The sequence below is a fragment of the Platalea leucorodia genome (assembly GCF_965183815.1).
Source record: "Platalea leucorodia genome assembly, chromosome: 12".
Classification (NCBI taxonomy): Eukaryota; Metazoa; Chordata; class Aves; order Pelecaniformes; family Threskiornithidae; genus Platalea; species Platalea leucorodia.
The window spans coordinates 9,285,693-9,311,364 of NC_138834.1; the positions used below are offsets into that span (position 1 = coordinate 9,285,693).

The 25,672-nt window shown below is 45.9% G+C and overlaps 1 protein-coding gene across 1 annotated transcript in view; it reads left to right on the forward strand.

The window, feature by feature from the left end:
- Nucleotides 1-1,729: 1,729 nt before the first annotated feature.
- The window catches only part of GRK3 (G protein-coupled receptor kinase 3), a 78,475-nt gene continuing 54,532 nt past the window's right edge, over nucleotides 1,730-25,672 (forward strand). Inside the window, exons 1-2 of the mRNA XM_082324667.1 lie at nucleotides 1,730-1,899; nucleotides 19,597-19,673. Coding sequence (XP_082180793.1) covers nucleotides 1,787-1,899; nucleotides 19,597-19,673 — 190 coding nt within the window. The 5' untranslated portion in view covers nucleotides 1,730-1,786. The remainder of the gene's footprint in view (nucleotides 1,900-19,596; nucleotides 19,674-25,672) is intronic.

A 25,672-nucleotide genomic window follows, 5' to 3' on the forward strand; every position in this document is an offset into this window, starting at 1 on the left:
CCTCCTCTGCTCCCTTCCACCTCTCGCTTGAACGCCCCAAGCCCCGCCACTGCTCCGTGGCGACCAGCAACTCCACTGGCAGAGAAACCTTCCCCAACAGATCTGTTCCGGTGAAAAGTGTTGGTTTAAATTAACGTTTTCAACAAAAAGTGGGTTCTTAGACGGTTCATAATGAGCCGCATGGTGAAATCCTCCCAGCTGTATACTCTACCTAGCTTTAATCAGATCATTAACTTTTACAAAGATGTAGGAAGGAGGAGTGGCGGCACTTGAAAAGAGCTCAAAACAAGCTGAGTTTTAAACTTCAGACTTGTCATTGACTTAGCCTTTCATTGAGCCAATTATTTATGACATATTTGACGAAATTCAGAAGAAAGAAGTTGAAATCTGCATATCTGCTTGGCTGCAGTAGAGCTACTACTACATTTTTAACCAGGAACGAGTGAGGAGCTCTGCTCGGAGCCCCTCGGTGCCCGAGGACACGCGGGAGCACCCAGACGGCAGACGGGCACAGCTTTGGCTTCAGCGTGCAGCCTTGTTTCGCACCGTTTTTTGCCAGCAAAAGAGTTTCAATGAGCAGTAACAGGGTTTCACACAGATGCATTTAATTGTAGCCCATTTTTCTTATGCACGTAATGTTTCAATAAACTACGAGGAAATTAATGTGAGCGATACGCGTCCGGCTCGGCGCTGCGGCTCAGCAGCAGGCCGGCCATCGCGCCCCTGGGCCCAGCGCAGCTGGCAGCGTGGCGGACGCGTGCCGTGCCGTGCCGTGCCGTGCCAGGCCGGCTTTGGCTTTCGCGGTCCCCTTGCTGCCAGCGGGCCGAGGCGTGGGCGTCCCGGGCAGCACCCGCGACCCCAAACCACGTCCGAGGGGAACAAACGACGCGGACCCCGCGCTCGCCTCCTCGGTTGCTGAAGACGCGCAAACCCACAGCGCCCGGGGCCCCGCTCCCCGGCCCCGGCCTCGCTGCTTCCCCGGGGGCCGCCACCCCCCCCGCCCTCACCTGCGGCGGGGGGGGGCGATGCCGCCAGCCCGCGGGCGCCGAAGCCCCTCGGGGCCGGGCGGACCCCGGCGGCGGCGGCCGCCCCGTCCCCGGGATCCCCGCGGGCGTCCCCGGCGGCTCCCCCCCGCTCCGGCCCCGCCGCGCCGGCGGCCGAATCCAGGTCCGGATTTTTGCAGGCGCCGCCGCGCCGCAGCCCCTCACGCCGCGCCGCCGCCGGGCAGCCCCTGCGGCCGGGCAGCCCCTGCGGCCGCGCCGCCCGCCCGTGGCCGCCGAGCCCCGCGGCCGCTCTGCGACCTGCCCGCCCGGCGCCGCGGGGGCCGCGTAGGCTGCGAGCCGCGGGGGCCGCGCCGGGCCGCCCTGCCGCCGCCATGGGCCCGGCGGGGGCGGCCGAGCGCTGAGGGGCGGCGCGGGCGGGGGGGGCGCTGCGGCCCGGCCCGGCGGGGGCGGCGCACGGCCGCGGGGGGGGGTTCCCGCCTGCCCGCCCGCCCGCCGCGGCGGCCGCGGGCTGAGGGCGCGCAGGGCCGGCGGCGAGCCCCGGGCGCGGAGGGCGGGGAGGCGGCCGCTGCCCCCCCGCGCTCGCTCGCTCGCACACACACACACACACACACACGCCCCGCACACACGCAGACGCGCTCCCGGGAGGCGCTCGGCGGCACCGGCGGAGGGGGAGCCGCCGCCGCCCGCCTCGCCCGGCCGCCCGCCCGCCGCCAACCCCCCGCCTCGGGGGCGGCTGCCCCCGGCGGAGCCTCCATCTGCAGCCCGGCGGCGGGAGCGGGAACATGGCGGACCTGGAGGCGGTGCTGGCCGATGTCAGCTACCTGATGGCGATGGAGAAGAGCAAGAGCACCCCGGCGGCCAGGGCCAGCAAGAAGATCACCCTGCCCGAGCCCAGGTACCGCCCGGCCGGGCCCCGGCCCCTGCCCGGCCCCGGCCCCTGCCCGGCGGCCTCCCCGCTCCCTGCCCCTCCGCGGTGCTGAACATAACGGTCCGGTGGCGGCGGGGCCTCCCGCCGTGCCCGGGCCCCCCGCGGCCTCCGGGGGTGCGGGCGGTCGGGTCGGGGCGGGCTGGCGGCGCGGCGCCCGGCGGCGCGGCTGGAGCAGGCGGTGGGGCCGGGGGGGATGCGTTCATTTGAAACAACTTCTGCAGGCGTTCCTCGGTAGGTAGAGATGCGGAGAAGCCCGCTTCTCCCGGGGGAAAAAAAACCCAAACCACCACGGTTCGGGTGTTTATTTGGTCCTAAACTTGATGCTTCATCCAGTGGGTGAGAGATTCTTGAAGTGGTGAGCTAAATAAAATGGTAAAACCAAACTGAATCATTCTCACTGTTTTATTCTGCAGAGCTCTTTTTTGGTGATGCTTCAGGAGGTTTGACAACAGAGCAGGGAGATGTGGGGAGGGAGGACAGACTCGGGAGAGAGGTTTTCTCTTAGCGAGCGGCTGATGGAGCAGAGGTGCTGTACAGCAATGAACCAGAGCAGGTCTGGGGCTGGCGGCCGGCTCCATCGCTGTGGGCTTCCACTGGTCTCACCGGGTGAGCGGATGGGTGCCGTGACATAGCTGAGGTCGTTTTCTTGGGCTTTGGTGGTAAAAGCAGCTTTTCTGAATGACAGTGCCTGGTTATGCATGCGTTATAAAATCACCTGAGCATCGCTTACTTATTTATTGCTGAAATTAAAAGTAAGCTTTCCCTCTCTTTCCTGGCTCTGTGTATATAGATTTAAAATGAAGATGTAGCCAGCAAACAAAATGTTGCAACAGAAAAAACATCTAAACCAAAATTTACTGCAAGATGTGTAGGCAGTTTGCAAGCCTACTGGTGGCCTAGCCTAGCTGTCTGCCGTGAACGAGAGATCGCTGAAGCCCTCTTCTCACTTGTTCACTCGTTTTTCTGCCTTTCTGCCTGAATTCTGGGTAGCGCAGTGAGTCTGCAGAGCAGGGGAAGGTGAGGGGCACGGGGGTGCCCAGCCCATGTTAATCCCCCTTGCAGAGGCAGTGAAACCTCAGATAAAGAAGTTTGGCAGTCGTTTTTAAGGTCCAGTTGAGGATGGCTTGCTGGCCAGACAAAGGTGCCTGTTTTTGTCCTGGTATGTGTAAACACTTACAAAAATAATGTCCATAAAATTTAGCCTAAAGTGAGGTGCTGTGTGCTTCACTGGGAGGGCTGGTAGCTTTACGTTTATCAGTGCTCTGGTTGCGTCTGTTACTGTCCTTAGTGTTGGTGATGTGCAGCGGTGCTCCCTGTTTGCAACAGGGACGTGACCCCTCTGGGGAGGGGGAAGGTGGGGATGCGGAGGGCGTGAAGGGGTCCTTCCAACGCCCCGAGAAATAGCAGCACCCTTGGTGCTTGTGGGGAGGCTCGAGAGCCGCTGCCTGCACCGAAATCCCCTTGTGCAAAGCGCGGCGCCAGCCTCGTAGCACAGCACGAGGCCTGAAGAACCTGCGGTGTACTGCTCTCCTTCTCCAGGATTTGCATTTTATCGATGTTTGGTAGTTTCCCTGAGCTCGGAGAGATGGTTCACTCGCGTTCGGCTCGGCGGGGTGAGGAAACGGCAGCCAGGTGCAAGAGCAAGTTTGGCAGAGGAGGAGGAGAAAAGGTGAAGGGTTAGGTGGCTGAAATGCCTCCCTCCTAGAGCTGCCTGTGGAAGAACCTGTTTGCAGATTACGTGAAATATTAAAGGGAAAAGATTGTTTGCCATCCCCCCCTGGAGTGTCACGCTCTGAAGAAGGCGAGAGGCCTCGAGCGAGGGAGAGGTTAGCAGCTGTCAGCGGTGCCAGGGTGCCGTGGGACGGGGGACGTGTAAGGCGGCTCGGCACATGAATGAGAGGAAGCGTGGACATAAATGAGAACAGAGACTTACCTAAGCCTGGGACCACAAACGGCTCTAGGTTGCTTGAAATGACTGAACTTCTCAGCTTCTAACTGAAACCAGGGATTTCCTCATACAGTAGGAAATTGTGACCGTTATTCTGGTGTCAGATGTCTTCATGCTGGTTTCTGGTTGGTTTTTTTTTGATCCCTCTCATTAAAACAGACATGGCATGTTCGGTATACTTAAATATTCTGTATCACTGGCAAAGTGATTCATTTAAAATTATATAAATTGGCTGGTTAAATGCAGGTTGATATAGTAACAGTCAAAAAAACCCACAACACACAAAGTCCTGTCTTATATGAGTTTGAAATCAAACAATTTTTCCAATTTTTTTTTTTTTTATTTCTGTGTGTGTGTGTGAGAGAGAGAGCAGCTCCTCAGAGGAGCATGAGCACAGCTTTGTAGCACCAGGCTGCGAGCAGCCATCGTCGTGTTCGGCTGTCACTGGGACCGATAGCAGGAAGGTCACTGGAATATCACATCCACGCTTGAAAATAAATGTCTCTGTCTTATTGCTGCCTTCTTCTCGCAGGAATGCATTCGCTGTCGGTTTATCTCTGGCGGGCAACCGCTGCCCAGCGATGGAGTCCAGTGCTGCTGACGTTATCTCCTCAAGAAATATTATAAAGGTTTTGCCCCCCCTATTACAATTTGTCTGTTTGCTGGAGCCTGGTACACCTGTCAGCACCGGTTTATCTTTCTGAGATAAGACCGACACTAAATGAAATAACCGAGTTTACTGTAATGCAAATTTGAGGGGGCTTCCTGTTTACAAGGAAATAGCTGTAGTGCAGGCAGAATAAATTCCAAGGCTGCAGGCCAAGGCTTAGCAGCAAATAAACTACGAGGGTGAAGAGTTTATTGGCCGTGCGGCTGATTATTGCTGAGTTTACATGAAGCATCCTCAGACTGTTTTTGTACCGAAATCGTTAAATATCACCGTTTGGGAAGAAAGAGGACAGAAACGCTAAAGAGAGAAGAGCGCCTAGAGAAGAGGCTTAGTGTGTTTTTGTTTTTTTAAAACACCAAAACAAACCAACCCTTTTTCCATCCTCTGTCATCTGCTTTTCCTTCCCTTCTGCGTTTCCTCCTTTGGTTCCTAAGGGCCTTGCCAAGAACTGCGAAAGCTGCGATATCTTTCAGTTTTACATTGTTTCTCAAAAGCCTGTTCTGCGGGTAGATTCGCATGGGTGGACAGAAGGGCTGTCAAAGGCAGAATGACCTGCAGAAATTGGACCTAAAATGGAAAAGAAGACATATGTATTGCGATATGAGCAAATATGAAAACTTAATCTTTTTCTACAGAATTATCGTCAAATATTTTGAGTTTGGGGGGAAAGTAGTAAATTAACTGCACTCTTAATTTTTTAGGCTATTCAGCAGGCTTATGAAGTTTTTCCCTTTTCCATGTAAATTTTAGATTTCCTTTATTTTGGTCAAAGGGAGTGGAAGAACACTATGTAACAGCTCTTTTTATTTGCCAGCAGCTTCTTCGGTTTTGACTAAAGGATTTGCATAATGTGAAGTTGAGAAAAATAGTCCAGGAAATCAGGTAACTGGAATCAGAGAGGGTGCAGGGCTTGCAGAGGGCTTGCACACAGCACTGCTGTCCTCGCACAGGCTGCGGCCTCGCCAGGAAAGTTAACATTAAAGCTTCCTTACTATAAACATCACGTAAGCTTAGGGTGCTTTCAGTGTACAAATACCAAGGGCATGGTAACAAAACATAGCATGCGTCTGTCCAGGCTTCTCTCCTGCTTCTCTTGCTGCAGTTGTAGATGTTTCTCATCTCATCTTTCTAACCTGCTTATTTCAGTAATTATCTCCCTTTCAAGTTAATTCCTATTTTTCTTCCAGCCTTTTTCTTTGGTCTCCTACCTTCCTCTGAATCCTACCCCTCTAGGGGGGGGAAAAAGGCATGTTGCACTCACTTATTTCTTAAAAATCAGACTTTTAACATTACATTTTTCCTCAGTTATCATTCCATCTTCGCTTTACCTCTGGAGATGAAGACTAGTGCGCTGGTACCCCAGCTGCTTCTCACCAGGACAGTTTAGTCTGTGATGTGCTCTTTGCTTTCTTCCCTGGTATTCAAACTAACTTGTTTAAAACACTAATTGAGGTTCATTGGTTGCTGTTTCTTTTCCAGTTCCATCCTGAGCTATTTGTGATTTGCTTTCTTCCTGTTACAGTGCTGAATATTGGTGAAACCCAAGCGACATCTCCCGCTAGGAGTTAAGCATCATTGCCCTGTCCTGTATTGCTTCTGCTTTTTCAATTTTTTTCTTGGCATTTCTGTACTCTTTCTCTGAATTTCAGTTGTTTCTTTGATGTGTCCTTCAGCATGTTTGTGTACCTCTTGAAACTTGTGTAACATCTCTAAGTTACAGGCTAAAACTCCTCCGTCTCTCTGCTGTCAGTCTGGATTACTTTGAGGGTATTTTCTCTGGCTCTGTTCAGTGCCTTCTTGTTGTGCTTATTCATTTAGAGTGCTGTCTCGAAGAAAAATCTTCCTGACAATTGTCTGTGTAGTTTTCGTATTTGTTTCTATTACGCTCATGTCATCCCTTTGCGTCTTTCTAGGTGCTTCTTTGTTGCTTCAAGCATAGCGTTCAGTTTTGGGCTTCTGCAGGTAGCGCTTAACTCACCAAACATCTCTTGCTCAATGTCATGGTGTTGAAAACTACTGCAGCTGGCTGGTGCTGCCAGCTCCCATCATTGCCCTGCGTAAGTTGGGAGGCACTGCCTGATTCGGTCCGTGCCGTTCGTTGCCGTCAGGTCTACAAAACTCCTCCCCTGAATCCCTCATTACAACACTCTTTTGTTGTGAAGCTTAGGAAGTTTGACTGCGCTGATTCCGCCAGCGCTCGCTGTGTTGATGCAGGGTTTGTCACGTTTACTGGTGGTGTTTCCTGCCGGTGCCTCTGTCCGTTTGCGTTCCCTTGTCTCCGGTGGCAAGCGTGGGACCTGGGATGCCTTTTTGTGTTGTTGGGCCGAGGCACAGCGCGGCAGGGTCTAACAGTGTCTCATCGGTGATGTCAATAGCAAAACCCCCTACTTTATATGTGGTTTGTTTAGAGAATGTAGTGGCTCCAGGAAGCCTGGTGCTATATTACGCTTCTTCCTCACTATCTGAATGCAGATGGTAGAAACCTTCAAAAGTACTGTTTTCAGAAAAAAAGTAGGCCCAGATTTTTCAAAGGCTTATGCGTACACTGGGCTTTGCACAGAAATGGTGGCAATGATTGCAAAATTAAATAGGAGATGATACGGAGGATTAAGGATCTAACGGTTAATTCAGATGAATTTGTGTCGCGGTAACTTCAGCTCTGTGAGGTGGTGGTACTTTATTGAAGCTTGTTCCATCTGCTTGTAGCAATAATGACTGTAAATTATTTTAGTAGAACTTCTTAAGCTTGGCTGTCTAAAATTTCAAGACAGTTTAGGTTTTTGTTTGACATTTACAATTTTTTTAGTGTCAAGCAAGATTGTTTCTTGGTATTTTTATACCTTTTCCAGTACTTCCTAAAAATTGAATTGAAAAATTTGAAGTAAGAAATTAAAACCAGCATGCAGGACACCCAGACTGTTCAAAATGGTTTCATCGACTTGTAATTTGTGAAACTACAGAAGGAAAAAGGATTCTAAATGAAATGGTTTTATAAACTTACTTGCTATTTTGCAGCTATATTGTATTGCACTGTTTGAGTTGAACATCTAAGCACAGAGTAAAGGAAGCAAAGCTTGGTGAGAGTGAAAGATGGCTGAATATGTGGTGTACAGCAGGCAGGTGCTCTAGAACTAGGCTAAGTGCTGTAGGTGAACCTGAAGTACGTCTGTGTAGGAGGCAAGTAGTGTGGACTTGTACTTCTCAAGGTCAGAGCGTCCCCGTTAAATGGAGCATCTCATAGTTCACTGGGCACTTTCTTGAAGCGGGTAGTAAACTACTTGAATGGATGCATGCCATGTTCCTATGCTTCCAAAAGCATTGCCATCCAGTAGGTGCAACTAATATTTCTGAGATGGTGAATGTCTTCTCATTTCAGTGAGACAGCAGGGCATCTGCCCATTTTTCAAGTGCTAAAAATACCTGTGAGAGTGCTTTTGAGACACTTGAGCGTGCCTTTTGTCCCCCTGCCCCGAAGTGACAGTGCTGTTCAGTGGGATATCCAGAGAGCAGTGCGAGCGCACTGCGCTTGCCCATCACGCTTGAGTCGTGTCCTAGACTAGCCCTCTATTTTTTTATTTCCTTACTTGAAGTATTGTATTATTATTGACGATTATGGCCAAGAAAGCTGTTGTTCATTTAGTTTAGTGCAATTGACAGTAATGTATATGTTTCAAAGGTTAGTTCACATGTTCAGGAATGATGAAGTATGTAGACTGAAGCTCTTATCTTACGTTACTTGGGTGAAAAGGCGTGCTTGAATATTCATATGGTAGCTGTTTGAGGAGGGGGAAAAAACTTATTTTTTTCTGAACTAGCACTACAAGAGAGACTGAACATTCGTGTTTTTATTGTGGAATAGCTTAGTCCTGCTCAGGGTGAGTGTAGATGACAGAGTAGTGAAATTTTGTTTAGAAATTCAGCCCCCTAACTTCGCTGTCAGTAGAAGTGTGTGGTTGAGAAGGTAGTAAAAAGATGGCTTTCTGAAAATAGTTTAGTATACATACAGAAAGCTGGGGCTGCTAACAAAGCGTACTTGCTTTTTATCTCAAGTTAGCTTTGTAGTACAGTACTTTTTTAGCATGCTTTAGGGATGGATATGGACTGTGAGTGTAGGAGCCTGTATAGGAGGGCTCCTGCTTGCTGCGGATGCTGCTCCCAATGCCAGTCAGGTGTTCAGGTCATTACTTGTTGTAACTGCAGTGTCTGATACCTTAATAAAAGACAGGCCTATACAGAAGAGCATGGGACGAAGAAGGTCCTGTTGCAAAGCTCTTGCAGCTTTAATAGACAAGAAACGAGAGTCTGGAAGAAGGGCACTGTTGTTACCTGTATTGTACAGATCAGAAGCTAAGCCAATTAGAAAATAAATGATGTACCTTTGTTCACAGATAGGATGTCTGGCAGATGCAGGGGTTGAAGTTTTTCTGAAGGTTTTCTGAGCTTCAGATAAGTGGTGGAGGCCCAGGACTGTCCCAGCTCCTGAGCATACATTACTTGGAGCATCTTGGCACGGGAAAGAGAGACCTGGCCTTAAGAGAGATGTTCCAATTAGTTCTCCTGTGGGGATGCTATAAGGCTGAAGCTTATGTTTTGAAACATAGACCTTCCCTCGGGTGTCATTACCTTAATTAAGAAAAAAGGTAAATGAGGGTGACGTGGGAAGAGATCAGTGTGCAGACTTCTGTTACTGTGCTAAAAACAGAGGGATGTTTCTAGGGATGTTTTTGGGGAAAGCTTCCGTAATGCGATGTTGCATTGTAGGTGTAATGCATCTGTATGATCCCGTGCGGAGCCAGGGAGCGGGTGCCTGGTGTGGATGGGCTGCGGGCGCTGCTGCTGCTGGGACCCGCCGGGAGCAGCGGCCGGGGCTGGGTGCATCGACTGGAGAGAGCTCGGCGGAGCTGCGGCACGCGGAGCACGCTTGGTGTTTCTAGTGGGAGATATTTCCAGGCAGATTTGTCTTTTCAGTGTAATTGAAGCTTATAGCTTTTACTCCTTTTATAGGTATGACGGCTTTTCAGTGCCTGGACTTTCCCATGTGAAATGTTTTTAGCAAAGCGCTGGAACTATAACATCAGGAAATGAACGTATGCAGCTCTCGGTTTCTGTTCTGGTGAAATCATGTGGAATGACCTGGTTTAATCTTCTTGTCAATAATAGCATTTTTTTGGTGATTAATAAAATTAGAGAAAAGCCTATCAGGAGCCGTCAGGTCCAGGTGCATAAACCGAATCACATAATTTAATTGAACTAAATTGGTGTAAAAGCGGCAGTTTCTAGCTTTAGAAAATACAGCTGTTTTCTGCAGAAAGAGCTTCACCCCATGCTCACTAGTTTCTCCAAGAAAATCATTCCAATACTGAATAAACACCTATATAAATATGCCTTGCATAAATAAACAAAAATTTCTGGGAGTGTTAGGAGAAACCGCTTCCATATAGAGACCCTCCAGTCCCCTTCCAGTGTGCCAGGAATTTGTCCTGTCAGCACGTGTCCTATTGAGAAAGGAACTGGGGAAAAGACAAGATTTCTCAGGATCTGGTAGAGCTGTGCAAATCAAAGCCTTCGTTAAACGCCAGCAGAAATTCAGTCCAGTTGGTGGAGCGTGTTTGCGGTGCACCGCACCGGACAAGCACCAGCTGCACTCCGGCCTCCCCGCACCTCGCCGCAGCCTTGGGGGCTGCGCGGGGACGCGGGCTGCTGAAGCTCTGTATGGAGCTGGGAACGGATGGGTGCACCTCACCCATGAGGTGCAGATGAGAAAAGAGCTCCCAGTAGCTTCTGCATCCTCCCAGAAAATTAAAAAGCGCTGGGGAACCCAATAAAATACTCAATGCCTCAGACCTTAGAGGAAGACGCCCCTCTCCCAAGGGGCCGAGCGCAGAATGCAGCCTGCATGCGACAGCTCTGTGGGTGCTACTTGGCTGCTACTCTATTTACCACATTTCTGTCTTAATTTCAGAAGGGAAAGCAAGCTCTGTGAAATACAAGTCCTCGTTAAGCTGAACTTTAAATGAAAAGAAGACAAAACGTGGGTAGGCGTTTTACCCTTGAGGCCTTAAGCATCTGGTAAAATAAGCCTGGCTGCACCATGAGCAGACCTGGTCAGGAAGGAGTTTGGTTCGGGCGGCTGCAGTTTGTTGGCTACCCTTCAGCGTTTCGGCTTTCCTGGCTTTGATTCCCAGCCCTCGGCGGGTTGTGAGGATAGCCGAGGTAGTGCCTCCGAGGTGACTTTCCTTTCTGAGCCTTCTCATCATTTGCTGGGTTTCTTAAGTCTCCAGCCTGGCTTCCCCATGTCTTCCCCATCACATTCTCTTCATTTTCACATTTAAGCGATTCTGTGTCTCTCTGCATCAGTCCTCTGATTTTTTTTTTTTGTTTGTTTGTTTTTTTTTTTTACCTCAGATCTTCCCATTCTTCTTTCCAAATTTTCCTCATGATTACAGTTACTTTGTTCACATCTCCCTTACTTCTGGGACCTTAAAATAACTGCCAGGTTAAAACGCTCAACGAGAAGCAAAAAATCAATGAAGACAATTTTACACTTCTTTTTTTTGTTTTGCTTGAGGAGAGTCGCTGCTGCGGTGTTTGGGATGCAAGGCTCTGGAGGGATGCTTGCCTGTTCAAAGGGGGTAGTTTCCTCGGGGGGGAGGAAAAATAGGGGAACCTTTCTGTCGCTTAAACTTGTTGTTTAAAAGAGTTCTGAGAAGATCTGATTCTTCAGCGAAGTATTTCCTAACAGTTTTCAATTTTGATCAATCTTGCATTGCTAAACCTTTCAAACGCACTTTTATAAAGGAAAAAAAAAGAGTTTTGGCTGTAATGGCTGTGTGCCATTCTGCCATTGTTTTGAATGGGACTTGTTGACCCTGTCATGCTTTCAGTTCAAAGACCTTTGGAGCAGGATCTTTAATTTTAGCAACTTTATGATGGATTTGGATAGTGCAAATAAACATTTAAGTCTCTGTAAAATTGCGTCCTGAGACTATAAATGAATAAATAAATCACAGGTGAATGTGGTGTGTTTCAGTCAATGTTGGCTGTAGTTCTTGGTAGGTCAGTTAATGTTTATACTTGCATGCTACTTTTAAAGAAAGTTCTAAACACTTTATAGATATGGAAAGATTTAAAACAATTGGCATGTCTTCAGTAATTTTGTACTTGTTTTTAAAAAAAATTATGATTGATGAATTACTTAATCGCAGTAGGAGCGAGGAGATGTGATTTTGCTCCGATTTCTGTTTCTTGTAATTTCTCGGTAGCAGCATTCTGGTGGAAGGGCAAGTCCTTGACATTACAATTCAGTGTAATTATTCCTGAAAAATTCATGTACTTAGAAGCTTTTATATTCGTTTCAGATTTCAGCAGTGATAATGCAAATGATCCTCAAGGAACATGAGGATAGTGCGTATTTTGAAATGGTAGCTACATAGCTATTGCTTTTGGCTCCCTTCTTGTAAACTTTCTCCATTAATATCATTTGCATAAGTGAAGCTGCTTCATCTCCTGGATGAGATGCACGCACCAGAGGGGGGTTGTGGGAAAGTATTGCTGAGCTTTAATCCCTTCCATTGCAAACAGGGTTCTTGGGTGGAATATGCTGTTAATCATCCTTGATAATTATAAGAGCGTTAGTTCACTGCAGTGAAATGACTTGGCAGTGGGCTTAGCATAAACTTTGGAGGGTGTGCAAAGGCAGAAAATGAGATAGAAATGGGTGAACGTGGGATAGAAAATGGCAGAGCCCTGTCCTTGTCCTGCGTGCCGTCCCGTGCAAGAGCAACTGGGATTTGCTCTGCGGGCGCTGTTGCCGCGCGTAGGGACGCACCCAGCTGGGCTGTGTGGGCACGGCTGTGGATGGGCCGTGGTTATGGAGAGAAATGAAACTGCTGGGTTTCACTCATTCCTACTTTATTTGTCAGCGGATGAGGCGAAGAGTCGAATGAGCATGTGCACTAATTAAGGTAGCACCACTGATCACTTTTATTTCTCTATTAAATAATGAAGTCAGTTGGATGTTACATTCCTGTCAGGGGTTTTCTAGTAATATTATAGGATGCTCAAAAATAAAAGAATAAAAGGAATACATTTTTTTCCATGTTATTTCATTGTTGTCCAAAAATGTTTTTTCACAGTCTTCTAATTATTTGTTTCCTCTTCAAATATGGAATTTTACAAGTAATAGATAAATATATCAGATGAGATGGTCTAAGGGTCCTTTGTTTGTATAAGGGTCTAAGGGTCCCTTTATATGCTGGGAATTTACTTTGCCCCATTAATTGCTCAAACAAAAGTTGCAATATGTAAAATACCTTTTACAGCATCTGAGAACAAAATCATTTGGAGAAGTATTAACTTCTGCTGAACTTTGAACTGGCTGCAAGTCTGAGAGGAAGCAAAATGAAATGGATTGAATGGTTTGCTATATGTTTGCTATTTTTTATCTTTTATATAGGAGGGAAGCTAATTCTTTTTTACTGGTTGCATCAAGTGTCTGCCCTTCGCTTTCACCCCCAAAGTGGAGCATTAAGCTGACCTGGGGGCTGTGATCCAGTGACTCATTGCAGTTCAGTCTCGTTCAAGGGGAGTTTTCTGTTCAGTTGGAGAGGTACTTCATGCCAGTGATGAACATATTACAAGAAAATAATAGCGTCATTAGTTATCCGTCACACAGATTTACTCTTTATGTTGAGATATTTCTTTCCTTCTCCCTGTCGTCCTCTGTTATGTGACTTGTTTCCTTTCCTACTCTGCAAAACCTCACTAAAAATACTTTTAAGGAGAAACTGTATTATTAATGACGCATTGGTATTATTATACTTCAGACTTTCAGATTTTCGTCTCATTTGAAATTGGGTCTAAGCGGGCTTAGTTATTTTCTGACTGCAGGCAAGCTCAGGTCTTCGTGGGCTTTGTGAGACTCCCCTGCGCCTGCGGGCTGGTGTGTTTGTGCAGAATGAGAAGGGAAAGAAGAAAGTAGAGGTGAAAGCTGGATGGGATGAGGGGACGTGATAAATATGGTGCGGGAAGCGAGGTGAGAACAGGCTGAGACACGGATGTGAAAAAGGGAAATAGGGAGCGATAACAAGAAGGGAGAGGAGAAAGCAGACAAGAATAAATGGAAGGTGACAGTCCAGCGTGGAAACGGGATGCTCGAAGTGCAGAGAGCGGGGAGGCGGTGATGGGCAGTGCAAAAGGTTGGCAGTCAAAGGCAGTGGTAATTTAGTTGCTGAATATCCAGCATTTTCTTGAAATAATTATTAGCATTTGAGTAGTTTTTGGACGTGCCAGGAGCCATCAGGAGCTTAGTGTGCTGGGTACAGAATACCCAGCAGAAGGATGGTACCTGCCTTGATGACAAAGAGGAGGAAAAAAAGAAAAAGAGCTTTATTTTGCAGACCGGGGATCTGAGGCAGGTAATGTTGATGACTTGCCCAAGATGATACAGGAAACGTCGGTAGGGTTAAATACTGAACTCCTCTCCGCTGGCCAGGTTCTGTAAAGCTGCCATTTCATTCTTCTTTTGTTTTTCTGTTCTCCTTTCTATGTTTCAGTTTATAGGTGAATATATTAGTGAGTGTAACTGTGCATTCTTAATGTTGGTATGATTCTTTAATGCTTGCAGTAAGGCCAAACATTTTTTTTCAAGCTATGGTGTGCACGTGTGCATCTGTACAATAGATAATATCCCACAAATGTGAACTCTTAATTGATTTATAAGAAAAACTGATGTGCTTTTATGATAAATAATTAAAAGCTCCTTTAAGATACAGTAGTAAGAAGGCCAATAGTAAGTAGCTTCTTGGTCTAGTTCCAATAGTAAGAGTATGTATACGTGTACATACCATTGCATCTTTCTTTACCCTTTCCATTTCCTAGGTGTGAGATGCTTTCGAAAGAACTCCTGCATCGTTTACTATAACAAACCTGCAGGGACAAAATCCATGCATCTTTGAAATTAATAGCAGGACTTTTAGGAAATGTCAAAATGAATGCTCTTTATGTTACTCTCCTCTGTAACTTCTAGTTTCTGTATATGCCTGCATCCGTTGCGGTTGTGCTCCTGGCTGCCTGTACTGACTCGGCTGCCTGATGGACTGTTCCTCAGGCTCCGTGGCCTTCCTGCGGGCTGTGCGGTTGCAGATACAGTCGTACACCCAGTGGAAGTTTAATTTCTTCTGATAGGTATGCTTATCGTTGGAGTCAGATAATTTTACTGATCTGTTATGGGGGGGGGGATGGGGCAGCAGAAGTAACTTGCTGTTGGCACTGGTGTGTGGATGAGTGGTGCTCTTGCTGTACACGTCTTTTTCTGTGTTAAAAAGAACATAATGTGCTTTCTTCTCAGTTTTTCAGAAGATGTGCTTTCAAGTAGGCATTTTCCACCTGTACTGACCTTGGCGCTGCGACTGTTGTCTGTGTCCTGTCAAACTGCATGCCGCCATGCATGCTTGTAGACAGTGAGAGCTTTTTAATTACAGAATGTGTTTTAACCCTGAAGGTTGCTTTTCAGTGGATTTCTTTGATGAAGTCTGAAAGACCAGGATGCTGGCTGTAGTACCTAGAGCTTCAAGATGCAGCTTAAAACTCCTTTTAACAGATTCTTCAGCTCACGCTTGTCATAAACCCCTTTTCTGGGGAGGTGGAGGAGCTGACCAGGTTAGAGCGACCTGTGCTGCTCACAAAGTTTATAGTTTGATGACGATGCAGATAGTCATCTTTCCGCCTGCTTCTGGGCAGGCAGCGCGCTCTGAGCTGCTTCGCAAGCCTGGTGTTTTTGTTCAGCTCTTTCTTCAAGGGCAGCTTCTCCCGTGGGGCTGCAAGAGATGAGCCCGCTGAGCGCCCGCATCCATGCTGCGGCACCCTGCTGCCCACACCTCTCAACATCAGCGTGAGGCACTGTGTGGGTACCGTTTGCGTTGCCAGGGATTGAGATGCTGGTTTTATTTGCGATAAAAAACTCTCCCAAAACTTCTTTACCGTCTCGCTGCTACGTTAGCTCTCTCTGACTGACCTTGGCGTGGGTGCTGCTGCGTGCCTGGCCCTGGGGCTGGTGCTTAAATTTGGTCCCGGTTAAACCAGCGAAGAGGTATCCAGAGTCCAAGTTGCATTTCTCACAAGATTTGAAGCCTGACTTTTGATTTCCCCTAAATATACTTGTCCTGTTATTTCAGTTGACTTGTGGTATGTGGACAGCAAACTGAGCGTTTCTGAAATTTTTGTTGTTTGCTATTTTCTTCCTCTCTGAAATAAAAAATATATAGACAAAAGGTTTTGCTACGGTACAGTCGGATATGCTTTTGTTTCTGAAGTCTCCCTGGATTTCATTTTTAGCCAGCTTTTGTTTCTGCTTATTTTGAGTGTTGCTATTAAGGTAGATCATGCTGTGAACTGAGATGAACTTATGCAAAAAGTCCACTTCTCGCATTAGCGCATTGTTTGCGCTGAAAGCGTATTTGGGTATGGAAAGCTTTTCAGAAATGGCTGCTTCTTTGTGAAATGCAGCTTTTAATCCCAGATTGTTTCCGTGGAGGGCAGCTAATGATTCAATATACAAAGGCAGAGAGGGAACCTTCCTTCTTGTTTGTGGAATATGCTAGGCTCCATTTTAAAATTTTCCATCCTTCTGAAGGATATATGGATTCGGCTTCATTGCTGTTGAACTCAGTAGGATTTTTACCTTTAACTTCCATCTGAGAATTAGAAGGTGATTATTCTGGATAGTCATAATCCACTCTGTGTAATTTATTCCTATTTATTCATATGGATAAGGAGAAATGATTTTGAAGGGGTGAAAGTCTGTTGTTTAGAAGCTGGAATGCAGTGTGGACTCCCGTAGCCTGTGATCATTTTACAGATTTTGTAGCTGCAAAAATGTTTTGTTCCTTTGACGTGTTATCCATCAGACCAGAAGTACTAGATGTCAAGGGAGAGGAGGAGAAGCGTTGGAGAGATTTGTTCGTTACACGATCAGAGTGTTTTCCTGGACACTTCAGTCATACGTTAAATTTTTCGTTATCTTCTCCCGTTGTCTAGACTAAGAAGTGTTTATGTAATTTCTTGCGGTGCACTTGTTAGAGCAGAGGAAAGCTTTCTTGATGTCATTGTTATTAAAAAGGCTTATTAGGTTACTAATGGTCTAGCGATCATTGGGAATGGGACACTGCTGAAGAGTGCTCCACGTGCAGGCGCTGTGTTTGGCGGCGCTGATGGGCGCGGGTCAACCAGGAGGCAGAGGAGAGGGATGTCTGTGGTCCTTGGTGATGCACACCATGTTCACTTGGAAGCGGTCCTCCTGGGAGCACGGGCAGCCAAGGGGAAGGTGTGGTGGGGAGAAGAGGGATGCAGAGGGCAGAGGCCCACGGGCGGGCAGAGCTGCGGGGCTCTCCTAAACCTTCCTGGGCTGAAGGCTGCCGCGTGCCTCCGGCCGTCCCCCCGGTCCTGGCCTCTCTGCTCCACGGCCGAGCACTGCCGGGGCACGCTGTACGGCTTCTCCTGCCCGTGCTCACCGGTACGTGACAGCGTCAGTACAACTGGGGGCATTTTGCCACCGATGTGCTAACCTTTTATGGCTTTAAGAGAAGAATTAAGTTTTACAGTCACCATTTTAAACATGTTAAGCTAGGATGCATATTTTTTAAGACCTACCCCTAGGACAGGCGGCCAAATTTTCCAATTCTGTCAATTATATGATAAATTTTATTTTACTACCTTGCTCTTCCCGAATACAGAACATGATCTCTATTTACTGCTTCCTCTTCATTTGAAATCAGTATTTCGTTTAGGTTGTAAAAATACACAGAGAGTAGACTCAGTTTTTAATGAACAAATAAAAAGACTAGCAAGTTCGTCACTGAATAATTTATAGTCTGAAACTTGATTAACAGTGTTTAGCCCTCCCAGTTCTTGTTTAACTTGATGTGGTGGTTAGCCTCCGGAGTTCTCGCTTTGGATCACAGTGTTGATAGATCTGTGTCCCATGTGGAGCTTTGAGATATACATAAAAACTAGTAATAGAATAATTTCCTGGATCAGGGTTTAGGGCCTTTGAGTTAATTTCTTGGCTTTTATTATAGACTTTTTTCAGATCAAGTCACTCAGACTTCATGCCTCAGGTCCTCATTTGAGGAGGAATACAAATACTTTCCTCCCTCAAAGACGATAGAAGAGATGTTTGTTAATATTTGTGAGGTTTTTCAGGGCTCTGCTGCTCACGGTGACCCAAAAATGCACAACTACGTGTTAATGAAGAGCCTTTAGAGAAAAAATGGATGAGCTATAACCACAGTAACCTAGTTTTTCCTCTCCAGAAAATGTTAAAATTCGTCCATGAGAAGCGGTCTCTTCTGCTGCGTTTCAGAAGTAGGTTTTTCAGTTTTTTCCCTGAGGTGAAGTAGTTCAGAGTCCGCATTTTACAAGGATTAGGTGTTCAGTCTTACTTCTGCAGAAATGTGAGTGATATTTAGCAGTCTTGTTTAGGGCACGAGTACTTTGTACAGGGTATTTGTGGTTATTTTTATAAAAATAAATAGTACATAGGAAAATGTCAATTTTAAAATTGGAAACAGAAAAAGTCTAGTGAAATTTTAACTTAATACTGTGACAGTAGAGTTGTTTTACCAAGGCACAGTACTGCTGGGCTACATTGATTTTAAAATTTATGTACTTGTATTGTTGCCCGTATGAAATTTTTATAGGCATTATATTAAAATGAATATTGAGGTTACTTGACAAATAAAGGAAATCTTTGTTAATGTGGTTTAAATGAGTGATTGTGACATTATAAATTAGGCAAAGTAGATGTTAAGTGCACTGCAGCCAAGCTAGGGGCCTAATGGAGCTTACGTTGGCTCATTTTCTAAGTGATATATAGCAGTTGCAGTGTTAACAGCCTGATGTAGCTTTGACTGACTTGTACGTTTATTTTACGTGGTGCAAGCTCAAACCTGATGCAAGAGTGAAGAAACGAAGCGATGACCAGGATGTCCCCTGGGAAGTGCTGTGACCCCCGGGCTCAGCTCGCCCGAGGCAAGGCCAGGCCAGGGCTCCACCTGATATTGCCTCTGTGCTTCTGCCTGTAGGCTCGTCTCTCTGTTTTTGAGGAAAAACACCTAGCGTTTGGTGCTCCAGCTCCCCATGGCAGCCCCGTACTACCCTTCCACTCAACCCACAAATATCTAACAGGGAGAAAAACCCCGCTGGGCAAACCCAAGGAAAGCCTGGGAGCTCTTCTTGAAACTGTTGTGCTCTTGCTTCTGTAGTGGCATACAGTGAAGGGAACTATGTGCAATCACCGATGGCTTTTTTTTTTTTTTCCAATTTATTCTCAGTTGCGGCATTTTCAAACCTTATCTAATAAGTGTAGGTTCTTGAAGGGGAATTCTAGCAATGTCATGCTGTGTGAGGTAGGCTATTATAGCATCATAGAATCATAGAATACCAGGTTGGAAGGGACCTCGAGGGTCATCTGGTCCAGCCTTTCTAGCACAATTATTGATATGTTACATATTGATATGTTGAACTTGAAGTGTAAAAGTTATGTCTCTTCTACACTGAATAGGTACTAATATTACTAATATCCTAATATTTACATTGCAGAAAAGTGATATTTCTTGTGTACCTCAGACTCTTAAGAACCTTTAAAAAACCCCAAACTTAGAAAAATCACAGTATCGAGACTGCAAGTCTAATTTCAGGCTAGTAAGGTGATGTCTGGAAAGGTATTCATAGGCAAAGATTGAATTTTCATAAAATAATTTGCAACGTTGAATTCTGTGAATTCAACAATCTCTCTGTGTTTGTGACTTGACTACAGGCCTGTTGACATTAATGGCTGTAGTCCAGTGAACGCTCATGGTTTTTAGATAGAGCCGCAGGCTGCCTGTCGTGCTGTGAGCTGATGCAGTAGATGGGCAGTGGTATCTCATTTCGCGTGGGTCTTTTACATTGATGTTTCATTTTGGTGATCCTTTTCTGCAAAGTATGTTAAAGGTCTGGTTTAAAAGAAGCAGTTTCAAGTAACTCCTTTTTTTTCTTCTTCTTTCAGTATCCGCAGTGTTATGCAGAAATACCTTGAGGAAAGGGGTGAATTAACCTTCGACAAGATCTTTCATCAGAAAATTGGTAAGTCATATAAATGTTACACATGTAAATATAAATATAATATATAATATATATATTATATGCAAGAAATACAATACAAATAAGTATAAATATAAAATGTTACACATGTAAATATTTTTAAGATTGGCTTGCCTGCCACTTCTCTGTAATGACTGCTGAAAAATCAGTGTTGTAGATGGTCTGAAGAACACTGGAATATGGACAGGACTTAGTAAAACAAAGGTCTTCAATAAAATGAAATGTTGTGAAAGGGAAGAAGATGAAGCAAGGCAATCTGTCAACTTAACTTCATGTTCTGGAAAACTACTGGAAAAATAATTAAATTATATCGAGGAGAAAATTATATTACTTGGTATGGGCTTGTCAACAATATAATGTGTCACATCAGTTAAACTTTTTTTTTCTCTGCAGGGGTAATAAGCCTTGTTGATAAAGGGACCAGTAGTAGAAAAGATACCATACATGTTGTCTTGACTGTCTGACAGTATGCTCTTGCTAGCAACACAGGGAGATGTGGCCTGGGTGAAACTGCTGTGTGCAGGGGGTGAAACCATTGGGAAAATCGACTCGAGGAACAGTTATCAGTGCTTCCGTGCGAACGTGGAAGGATGTTTCCAGGGAGTTTGCACAAGAGCGTCAGAGATCAGTTACTATGCAGCGTTTTAGTTAACAGTGTGAATGCTGGGCTGAAGAACCTGTGTATTCTGCTTGCGTGCTGAGAAAGACGGTAACCATGCGGAGGGCAAGGACAGAATTACAAAAGACCTCCATAAACGAGAGGAGGGTGAAAAATGCAGTGCTGCTCAGTCAAAACAAGCAGCGTCCTCTACACCTGTGCTGGAGTAATTACACAAATACAGGGTGGAGAACCACTGATCAGGTAGATGTTTTTAATTGACCTGGCTGTTACAGTAAGCCGTAGGTTATATTGTCTCAGCTAGATCACAGGACTAAATACAAAATCAGGATTGTAGCCAGTGAGGCATGTGAAGTAATCCTCTTTTGGCAGAATAGTGTGTCCATCCTGGCACTGGACTACAAAATATACGTGGACCTGCTGGAAGGAGTCCCAGAAAGAGCAGTGGGAATGAGCAGACCTTACTTAGCAGTCTGCTAAATATGACCTACAAGGAAGTATTGAAATAGGGTGTTACGTCGGCTATGAAAGAGAGAAGTGAGGTTGAACAGTCTTCAAAACCAGAAAAGTTGTTGCAGAAATGATGAGGTTAGTCAATTTTCCAGAGGCTTACCATGTGAATTAAAAAAAAATCTGGATATGAATAAAACCATTTTAGTAGTAGGATGGGTAGTAAAGCAGGGTAATGGATTTCATGAGGGGCTTGTGAAATCTTTGTCCAGTAGATTTGTGGAGTGGGTTGGCAATGTCTGCTAGGACAGTACAGCTGCTCTTGTCTTGCAAAATGGGGACAAAACCGTAAAACGAGCTGGGAAGGCTTGAGGAGCTCAATGGATCTATTCCTGTCTGAAATACACGGAGGCTGTAATTAACAGTGGAAGCGAACGCCCAAGAACAAAGCACTGCTGCACCCTGTTTCCCGGGGAAGGTGGTGCAATGGGGGCACCTTTGGGCTGGTTGAGCTTTAGCTGGTCTCCCTTCCTGGCTGGAGCAGAAATATCCAGCCTTCCTGGTCGCCTGGAAATGTGCAGCTCAGGAGCTATGAGAATATTCTGGAGTGAGAGTTTTAAATACTGCCAGATTAAATAATACTCTTGTATAGTATCACAGATTGTCTTTAATCGGTTTCATAGCTTTTTCCAAAGAGGGTTGTTGGAGATGCCAGTCTAAAGTATGTGTTCATAGAAGTCTGATGGAGCTTTTCATTGTATTACAGTACTTGAAGTGTAGTCTGTATCTTTGTGCCTAAAAACTAAGACTTTTTATTCTGGCCAAAAATTTTACACTGTAAATGCATGCATAACCTCGTTTGCTTGTGCTGACATCTCTCAGTATGTGCTTCGGTTTAGATGTCTGTGCTGAATCATTAGTATTTTGCTATAGCATGGCAGTTGCAAAATAAGTGGAATTTTAAGCAACCAAACACAGGCTGACTTTAACTGTTTGATTCTGTTTGGTGACAATGAAATGAAGTAGTCTTCCCCCCCTGCCCCTTTAAAAAAAAAAAAAGGTCAAACAGAACAGCTTATATGTAATGGATATTTCTGTTGATGAATACTTTTCATTAATAGGTGGTTCCAAAGAACAGTGAAGAATATTTTGGTAGGTTATAGCAATTATAGTTAGGTAACTGTAACCTTGGCAGGATTTGATCTTCCTTTTTCCCCCACATTGGTAGCCATCAAACCTGGAATTTTAGAGCCCAGAGTTTCGTGAACATATTAATTTCACTCCAGATCTTGAGATGCATAGTTCACAGATGTGCAGAGAGGCTTTTTCTTCCTCTCCCCTGGGTACAGTCATAGCACTACTTGCCCTCTGTTACCTGGAAATGAGGAGGTCTTCTGTGACCCCTTTGCTGGAGTTCTGGTTACTTCTGAAGAAGGATTTAGAGTGGAAGAAAAAAAAAAGATTGAAGATAAACATGACCGTTTTTTAACAGAAGACTTTGCATTGCACTTGAAAATATTGTATTTCCTTACTGTGGTTGTTCATTTAAATTTTATTGCGTTTTCTAGCTTGTTCTTTGCCATTAAATTAGTTCTGTTTCCAGACATTAGCATAATTGCTTGTGGTAAAGTACCTTCAGTTTTAGGCAAGCATTATGCAAAAGGCTGTGAAAATAAGTCTGGTGAGGTAATTAAAAGTCTAATCACCTTTTTACTGTTGTTGTTATCTCTTTGTATGGCGGGGATGTGGAGAGACCACAGCTGAGGCTGGACCTGCGTGTGCAGGTCTGGGGCGGATGCCCCACGGGAGGCAGCTCCTGCTCGGAGGAGTTCAAAATCAACCTGAGTCAAACGAGTCTCTGATCATGAGCTGTAATTCTGCTGCTTCATCCCCTTGCTGCTGGCTCTTCCTATGCCTTTATTTTCTCAGTTAAAGAGCAGTCTAGTATACAGTGCTTTCTCCCTATATGCTAATTATAAAATTTCATCAAGCTACCTATTTTTTTTCCTTTGGCAAGTGATGTAGATTAGGACTGTTAAGCTTTTTTTTCCACACCACAATTCTTTCTTACAGCTCCAGGTCATTGTTTTTTCTGTTTTTCAATATCCTTCTTTCAAATGTAAATACCAGGGCTTTGATCAGTTGTCTGATACAAGTCTTTCTGATGTCCTAGATGAATGTTTTCCTATGAGTATGTCTAATTATGGTGCTGGTCTTATCAGTTGCAAGTGTTTATCATTAATGAGCCCTTAAATCCTTTTAGGATCAGTGCTTTCCATGTCCCACTGTAAAAGATTGGCCCAGATTCCCTCCCCGCTGCCTCCCCCAGGTGTGCAACTGCCAGGAATCGCATGGGCGGCTTGGGCTTGGAAACCAAAACCTTTGCTCTGCCCTTTAGGATCAAAATAAGAGGAGGAAACTCCGTCAGCGTGCAGTGTGGCAGCAGCCCTCCCAGGGATGAAAATGGCCTGGAGACTTCATAAGATTTGCATAAACAAATGTCTGTCCTCTATTTACATCTTTTTCTTCATGAGGGCAAATAGGTTGCTCTCATCTCTTGAAGATGGCATGACTGTTTGCAGGAGTGATGCTCCAGAATGATCTTGAACTCTCTAAGAATCGCCTAATGAGTCAGAGGACATGAAGATGATAGAGCCACCCAGAAAAATGCTCTGGCAGCGCTTAATAGCCCAGCAGCCGGCTGTTCCTGCAGAAGCTGCTTCCTCCACAGCAGAAGCTTCATGGGGAAGTACAGCATGTCTCGAAGCGGAGTGCGTAACCACCTTTAGCTAGTTTTCTTTTTACCACATCCTGTTTGCTACAACACCAGATTATGTGTTTGCTTTAGAAAAAGAGACGTTTTTCTGGTATCCCAATATCTATAATTTACGTGTGGAATCCACTCTGCTTCACGACTGCGTTAAAATTGCTTGTGGAGTTCTTCTCGTGCTCCCTGGCACTGCAGGGTGGGCACGCTTGTAAAAATGCTGCTTTGATACGAGTTATAATGTGCGTAGCTGCTGGGTGGATCAGGGTCTGCTGTGGCAAGCGTAACTGCCAGGTGTTAAAGGCAGTGAATTATGTCATAATATTACTTTAGAACAGGATTATTGTGGTTATTAAAGTTACATGCTGTGGGGCAAACTTGTTGCTAGTTACAGTTCAGTGACAAGCTGGAGAAATGGGCCCATGTGAACCTCATGAGGTTCAACAAGGACAAGTGCAAGGTCCTGCACCTGGGTCAGGGCAATCCCTGGTATCAGTACAGGCTGGGGGATGAAGGGATTGAGAGCCCTGCTGAGAAGGACTTGGGGGTACTGATAGACGAAAAGCTGGACATGAGCCAGCAATGTGCTCTTGCAGCTCAGAAAGCCACCGGTATCCTGGGCTGCATCCCCCGCAGCGTGGGCAGCGGGGCGAGGGAGGGGATTCTGCCCCTCTGCTCTGCTCTGGGGAGACCCCCCTGAAGTACTGCATCCAGCTCTGGGGTCCTCAGCACGGGAAGGACATGGAGCTGTTGGAGAGGGTCCAGAAGAGGGCCACAAAAATGATCAGAGGGCTGGAACACCTCTGCTGTGAGGAAAGGCTGAAAGAGCTGGGGTTGTTCAGCCTGGAGAAGAGAAGGCTGTGGGGAGACCTTATTGCAGCCTTTCAATACTTAAAGGGGGCTTATAAGAAAGATGGGGACAGACTTTTTAGCAGGGCCAATAGCGATAGGACAAGGTGGTAATGGTTTTAAACTAAAAGGGGGTAGATTCAGACTAGATATAAGGAAGAAATTTTTTACAATGAGGGTAGTAAAACACGGGAACAGGTTGCCCAGAGAGGTGGTAGATGCCCCATCCTTGGAAACATTCAAGGCCAGGCTGGATGGGGCTCTGAGCAACCTGATCTGGTTGTAGATGTCCTTGCCCATGGCAGAGGGGATGGACTAGATGGCCTTTAAAGGTCCCTTCCATCCCAGAGCATTCTGTGATTCTGTAACTCTTAACGTCTGACACTGGACTTTCTGACAAATTGCATCTACGTGGTAGGTAGTGAATAAAGTTGGCTTAGAAATTCTGGGATGTGACCGTAAGGCATCCTGCGACTTCAGGCCCTGGCTTAGATTCGGCCTTGGGTTCTCTGGTGACTGCTTGGAAGCTGGTGGGACATGGCAGTTTGTCTACACCCTTCTCAGTTTCTCATCTGTTACACAGAGCTGTTTGGTTTGGGTCGTGGGGAAAGGTGAGAACAAAACATATTTTAGCTGTTTCAGCAGCTGGTCATACTGCAGTATAAGCTTTTCACCTTGCCTAGTAAGTAACTTGCTTCCCCCCCTCCCCCCCCCCGCCCCGAAGCTGGATGTCATTTCTGTTTTATTTTCTTGAAATATAACACTTGTAAAAAGAACCAATTAAAAAAACTTGTAGTTGACGTAACAAGTTACAAACCTTTTTTTTCCTATTTACCATCCACTTTTGTATAGTGAGGAATGATCTTTCTTGGGTGATTCATTTAACTGTCTTTTATATCCTCTTAAATCAGCAGGCTCCAAGTTGGAGGTCTTCCCAGCCAGGGTGAGCATTTTGCCATCTGTACCAGTGCTTCTTCCTACACACGCATGTCTTGCGAGGGGCTCTCTCCCATCTTCTCCGCTCCCTTTATACTGCTACAGCAAAGTATAGCTCATGTATATTCTGGTAGCTTTTTAGCTGGGTTTCCAGAGCAGATGAGCATTTGGTCTGCTTTGTAGTTCCTTCTGCACAGACAACCTACAACTGCGGGGAGGGACTTTCTGCCTGCCCTCTGCAGTTAGAGGGAAACAGGCTCCTGACCGTTCTGGCTGCTGTTTCCTCCAGCTTTGTCAGTGACAACTTTCTGTTAAAATAAAAAAACCCAACAAAGTAGGGTGAGAACAGCTAAAGAGTTG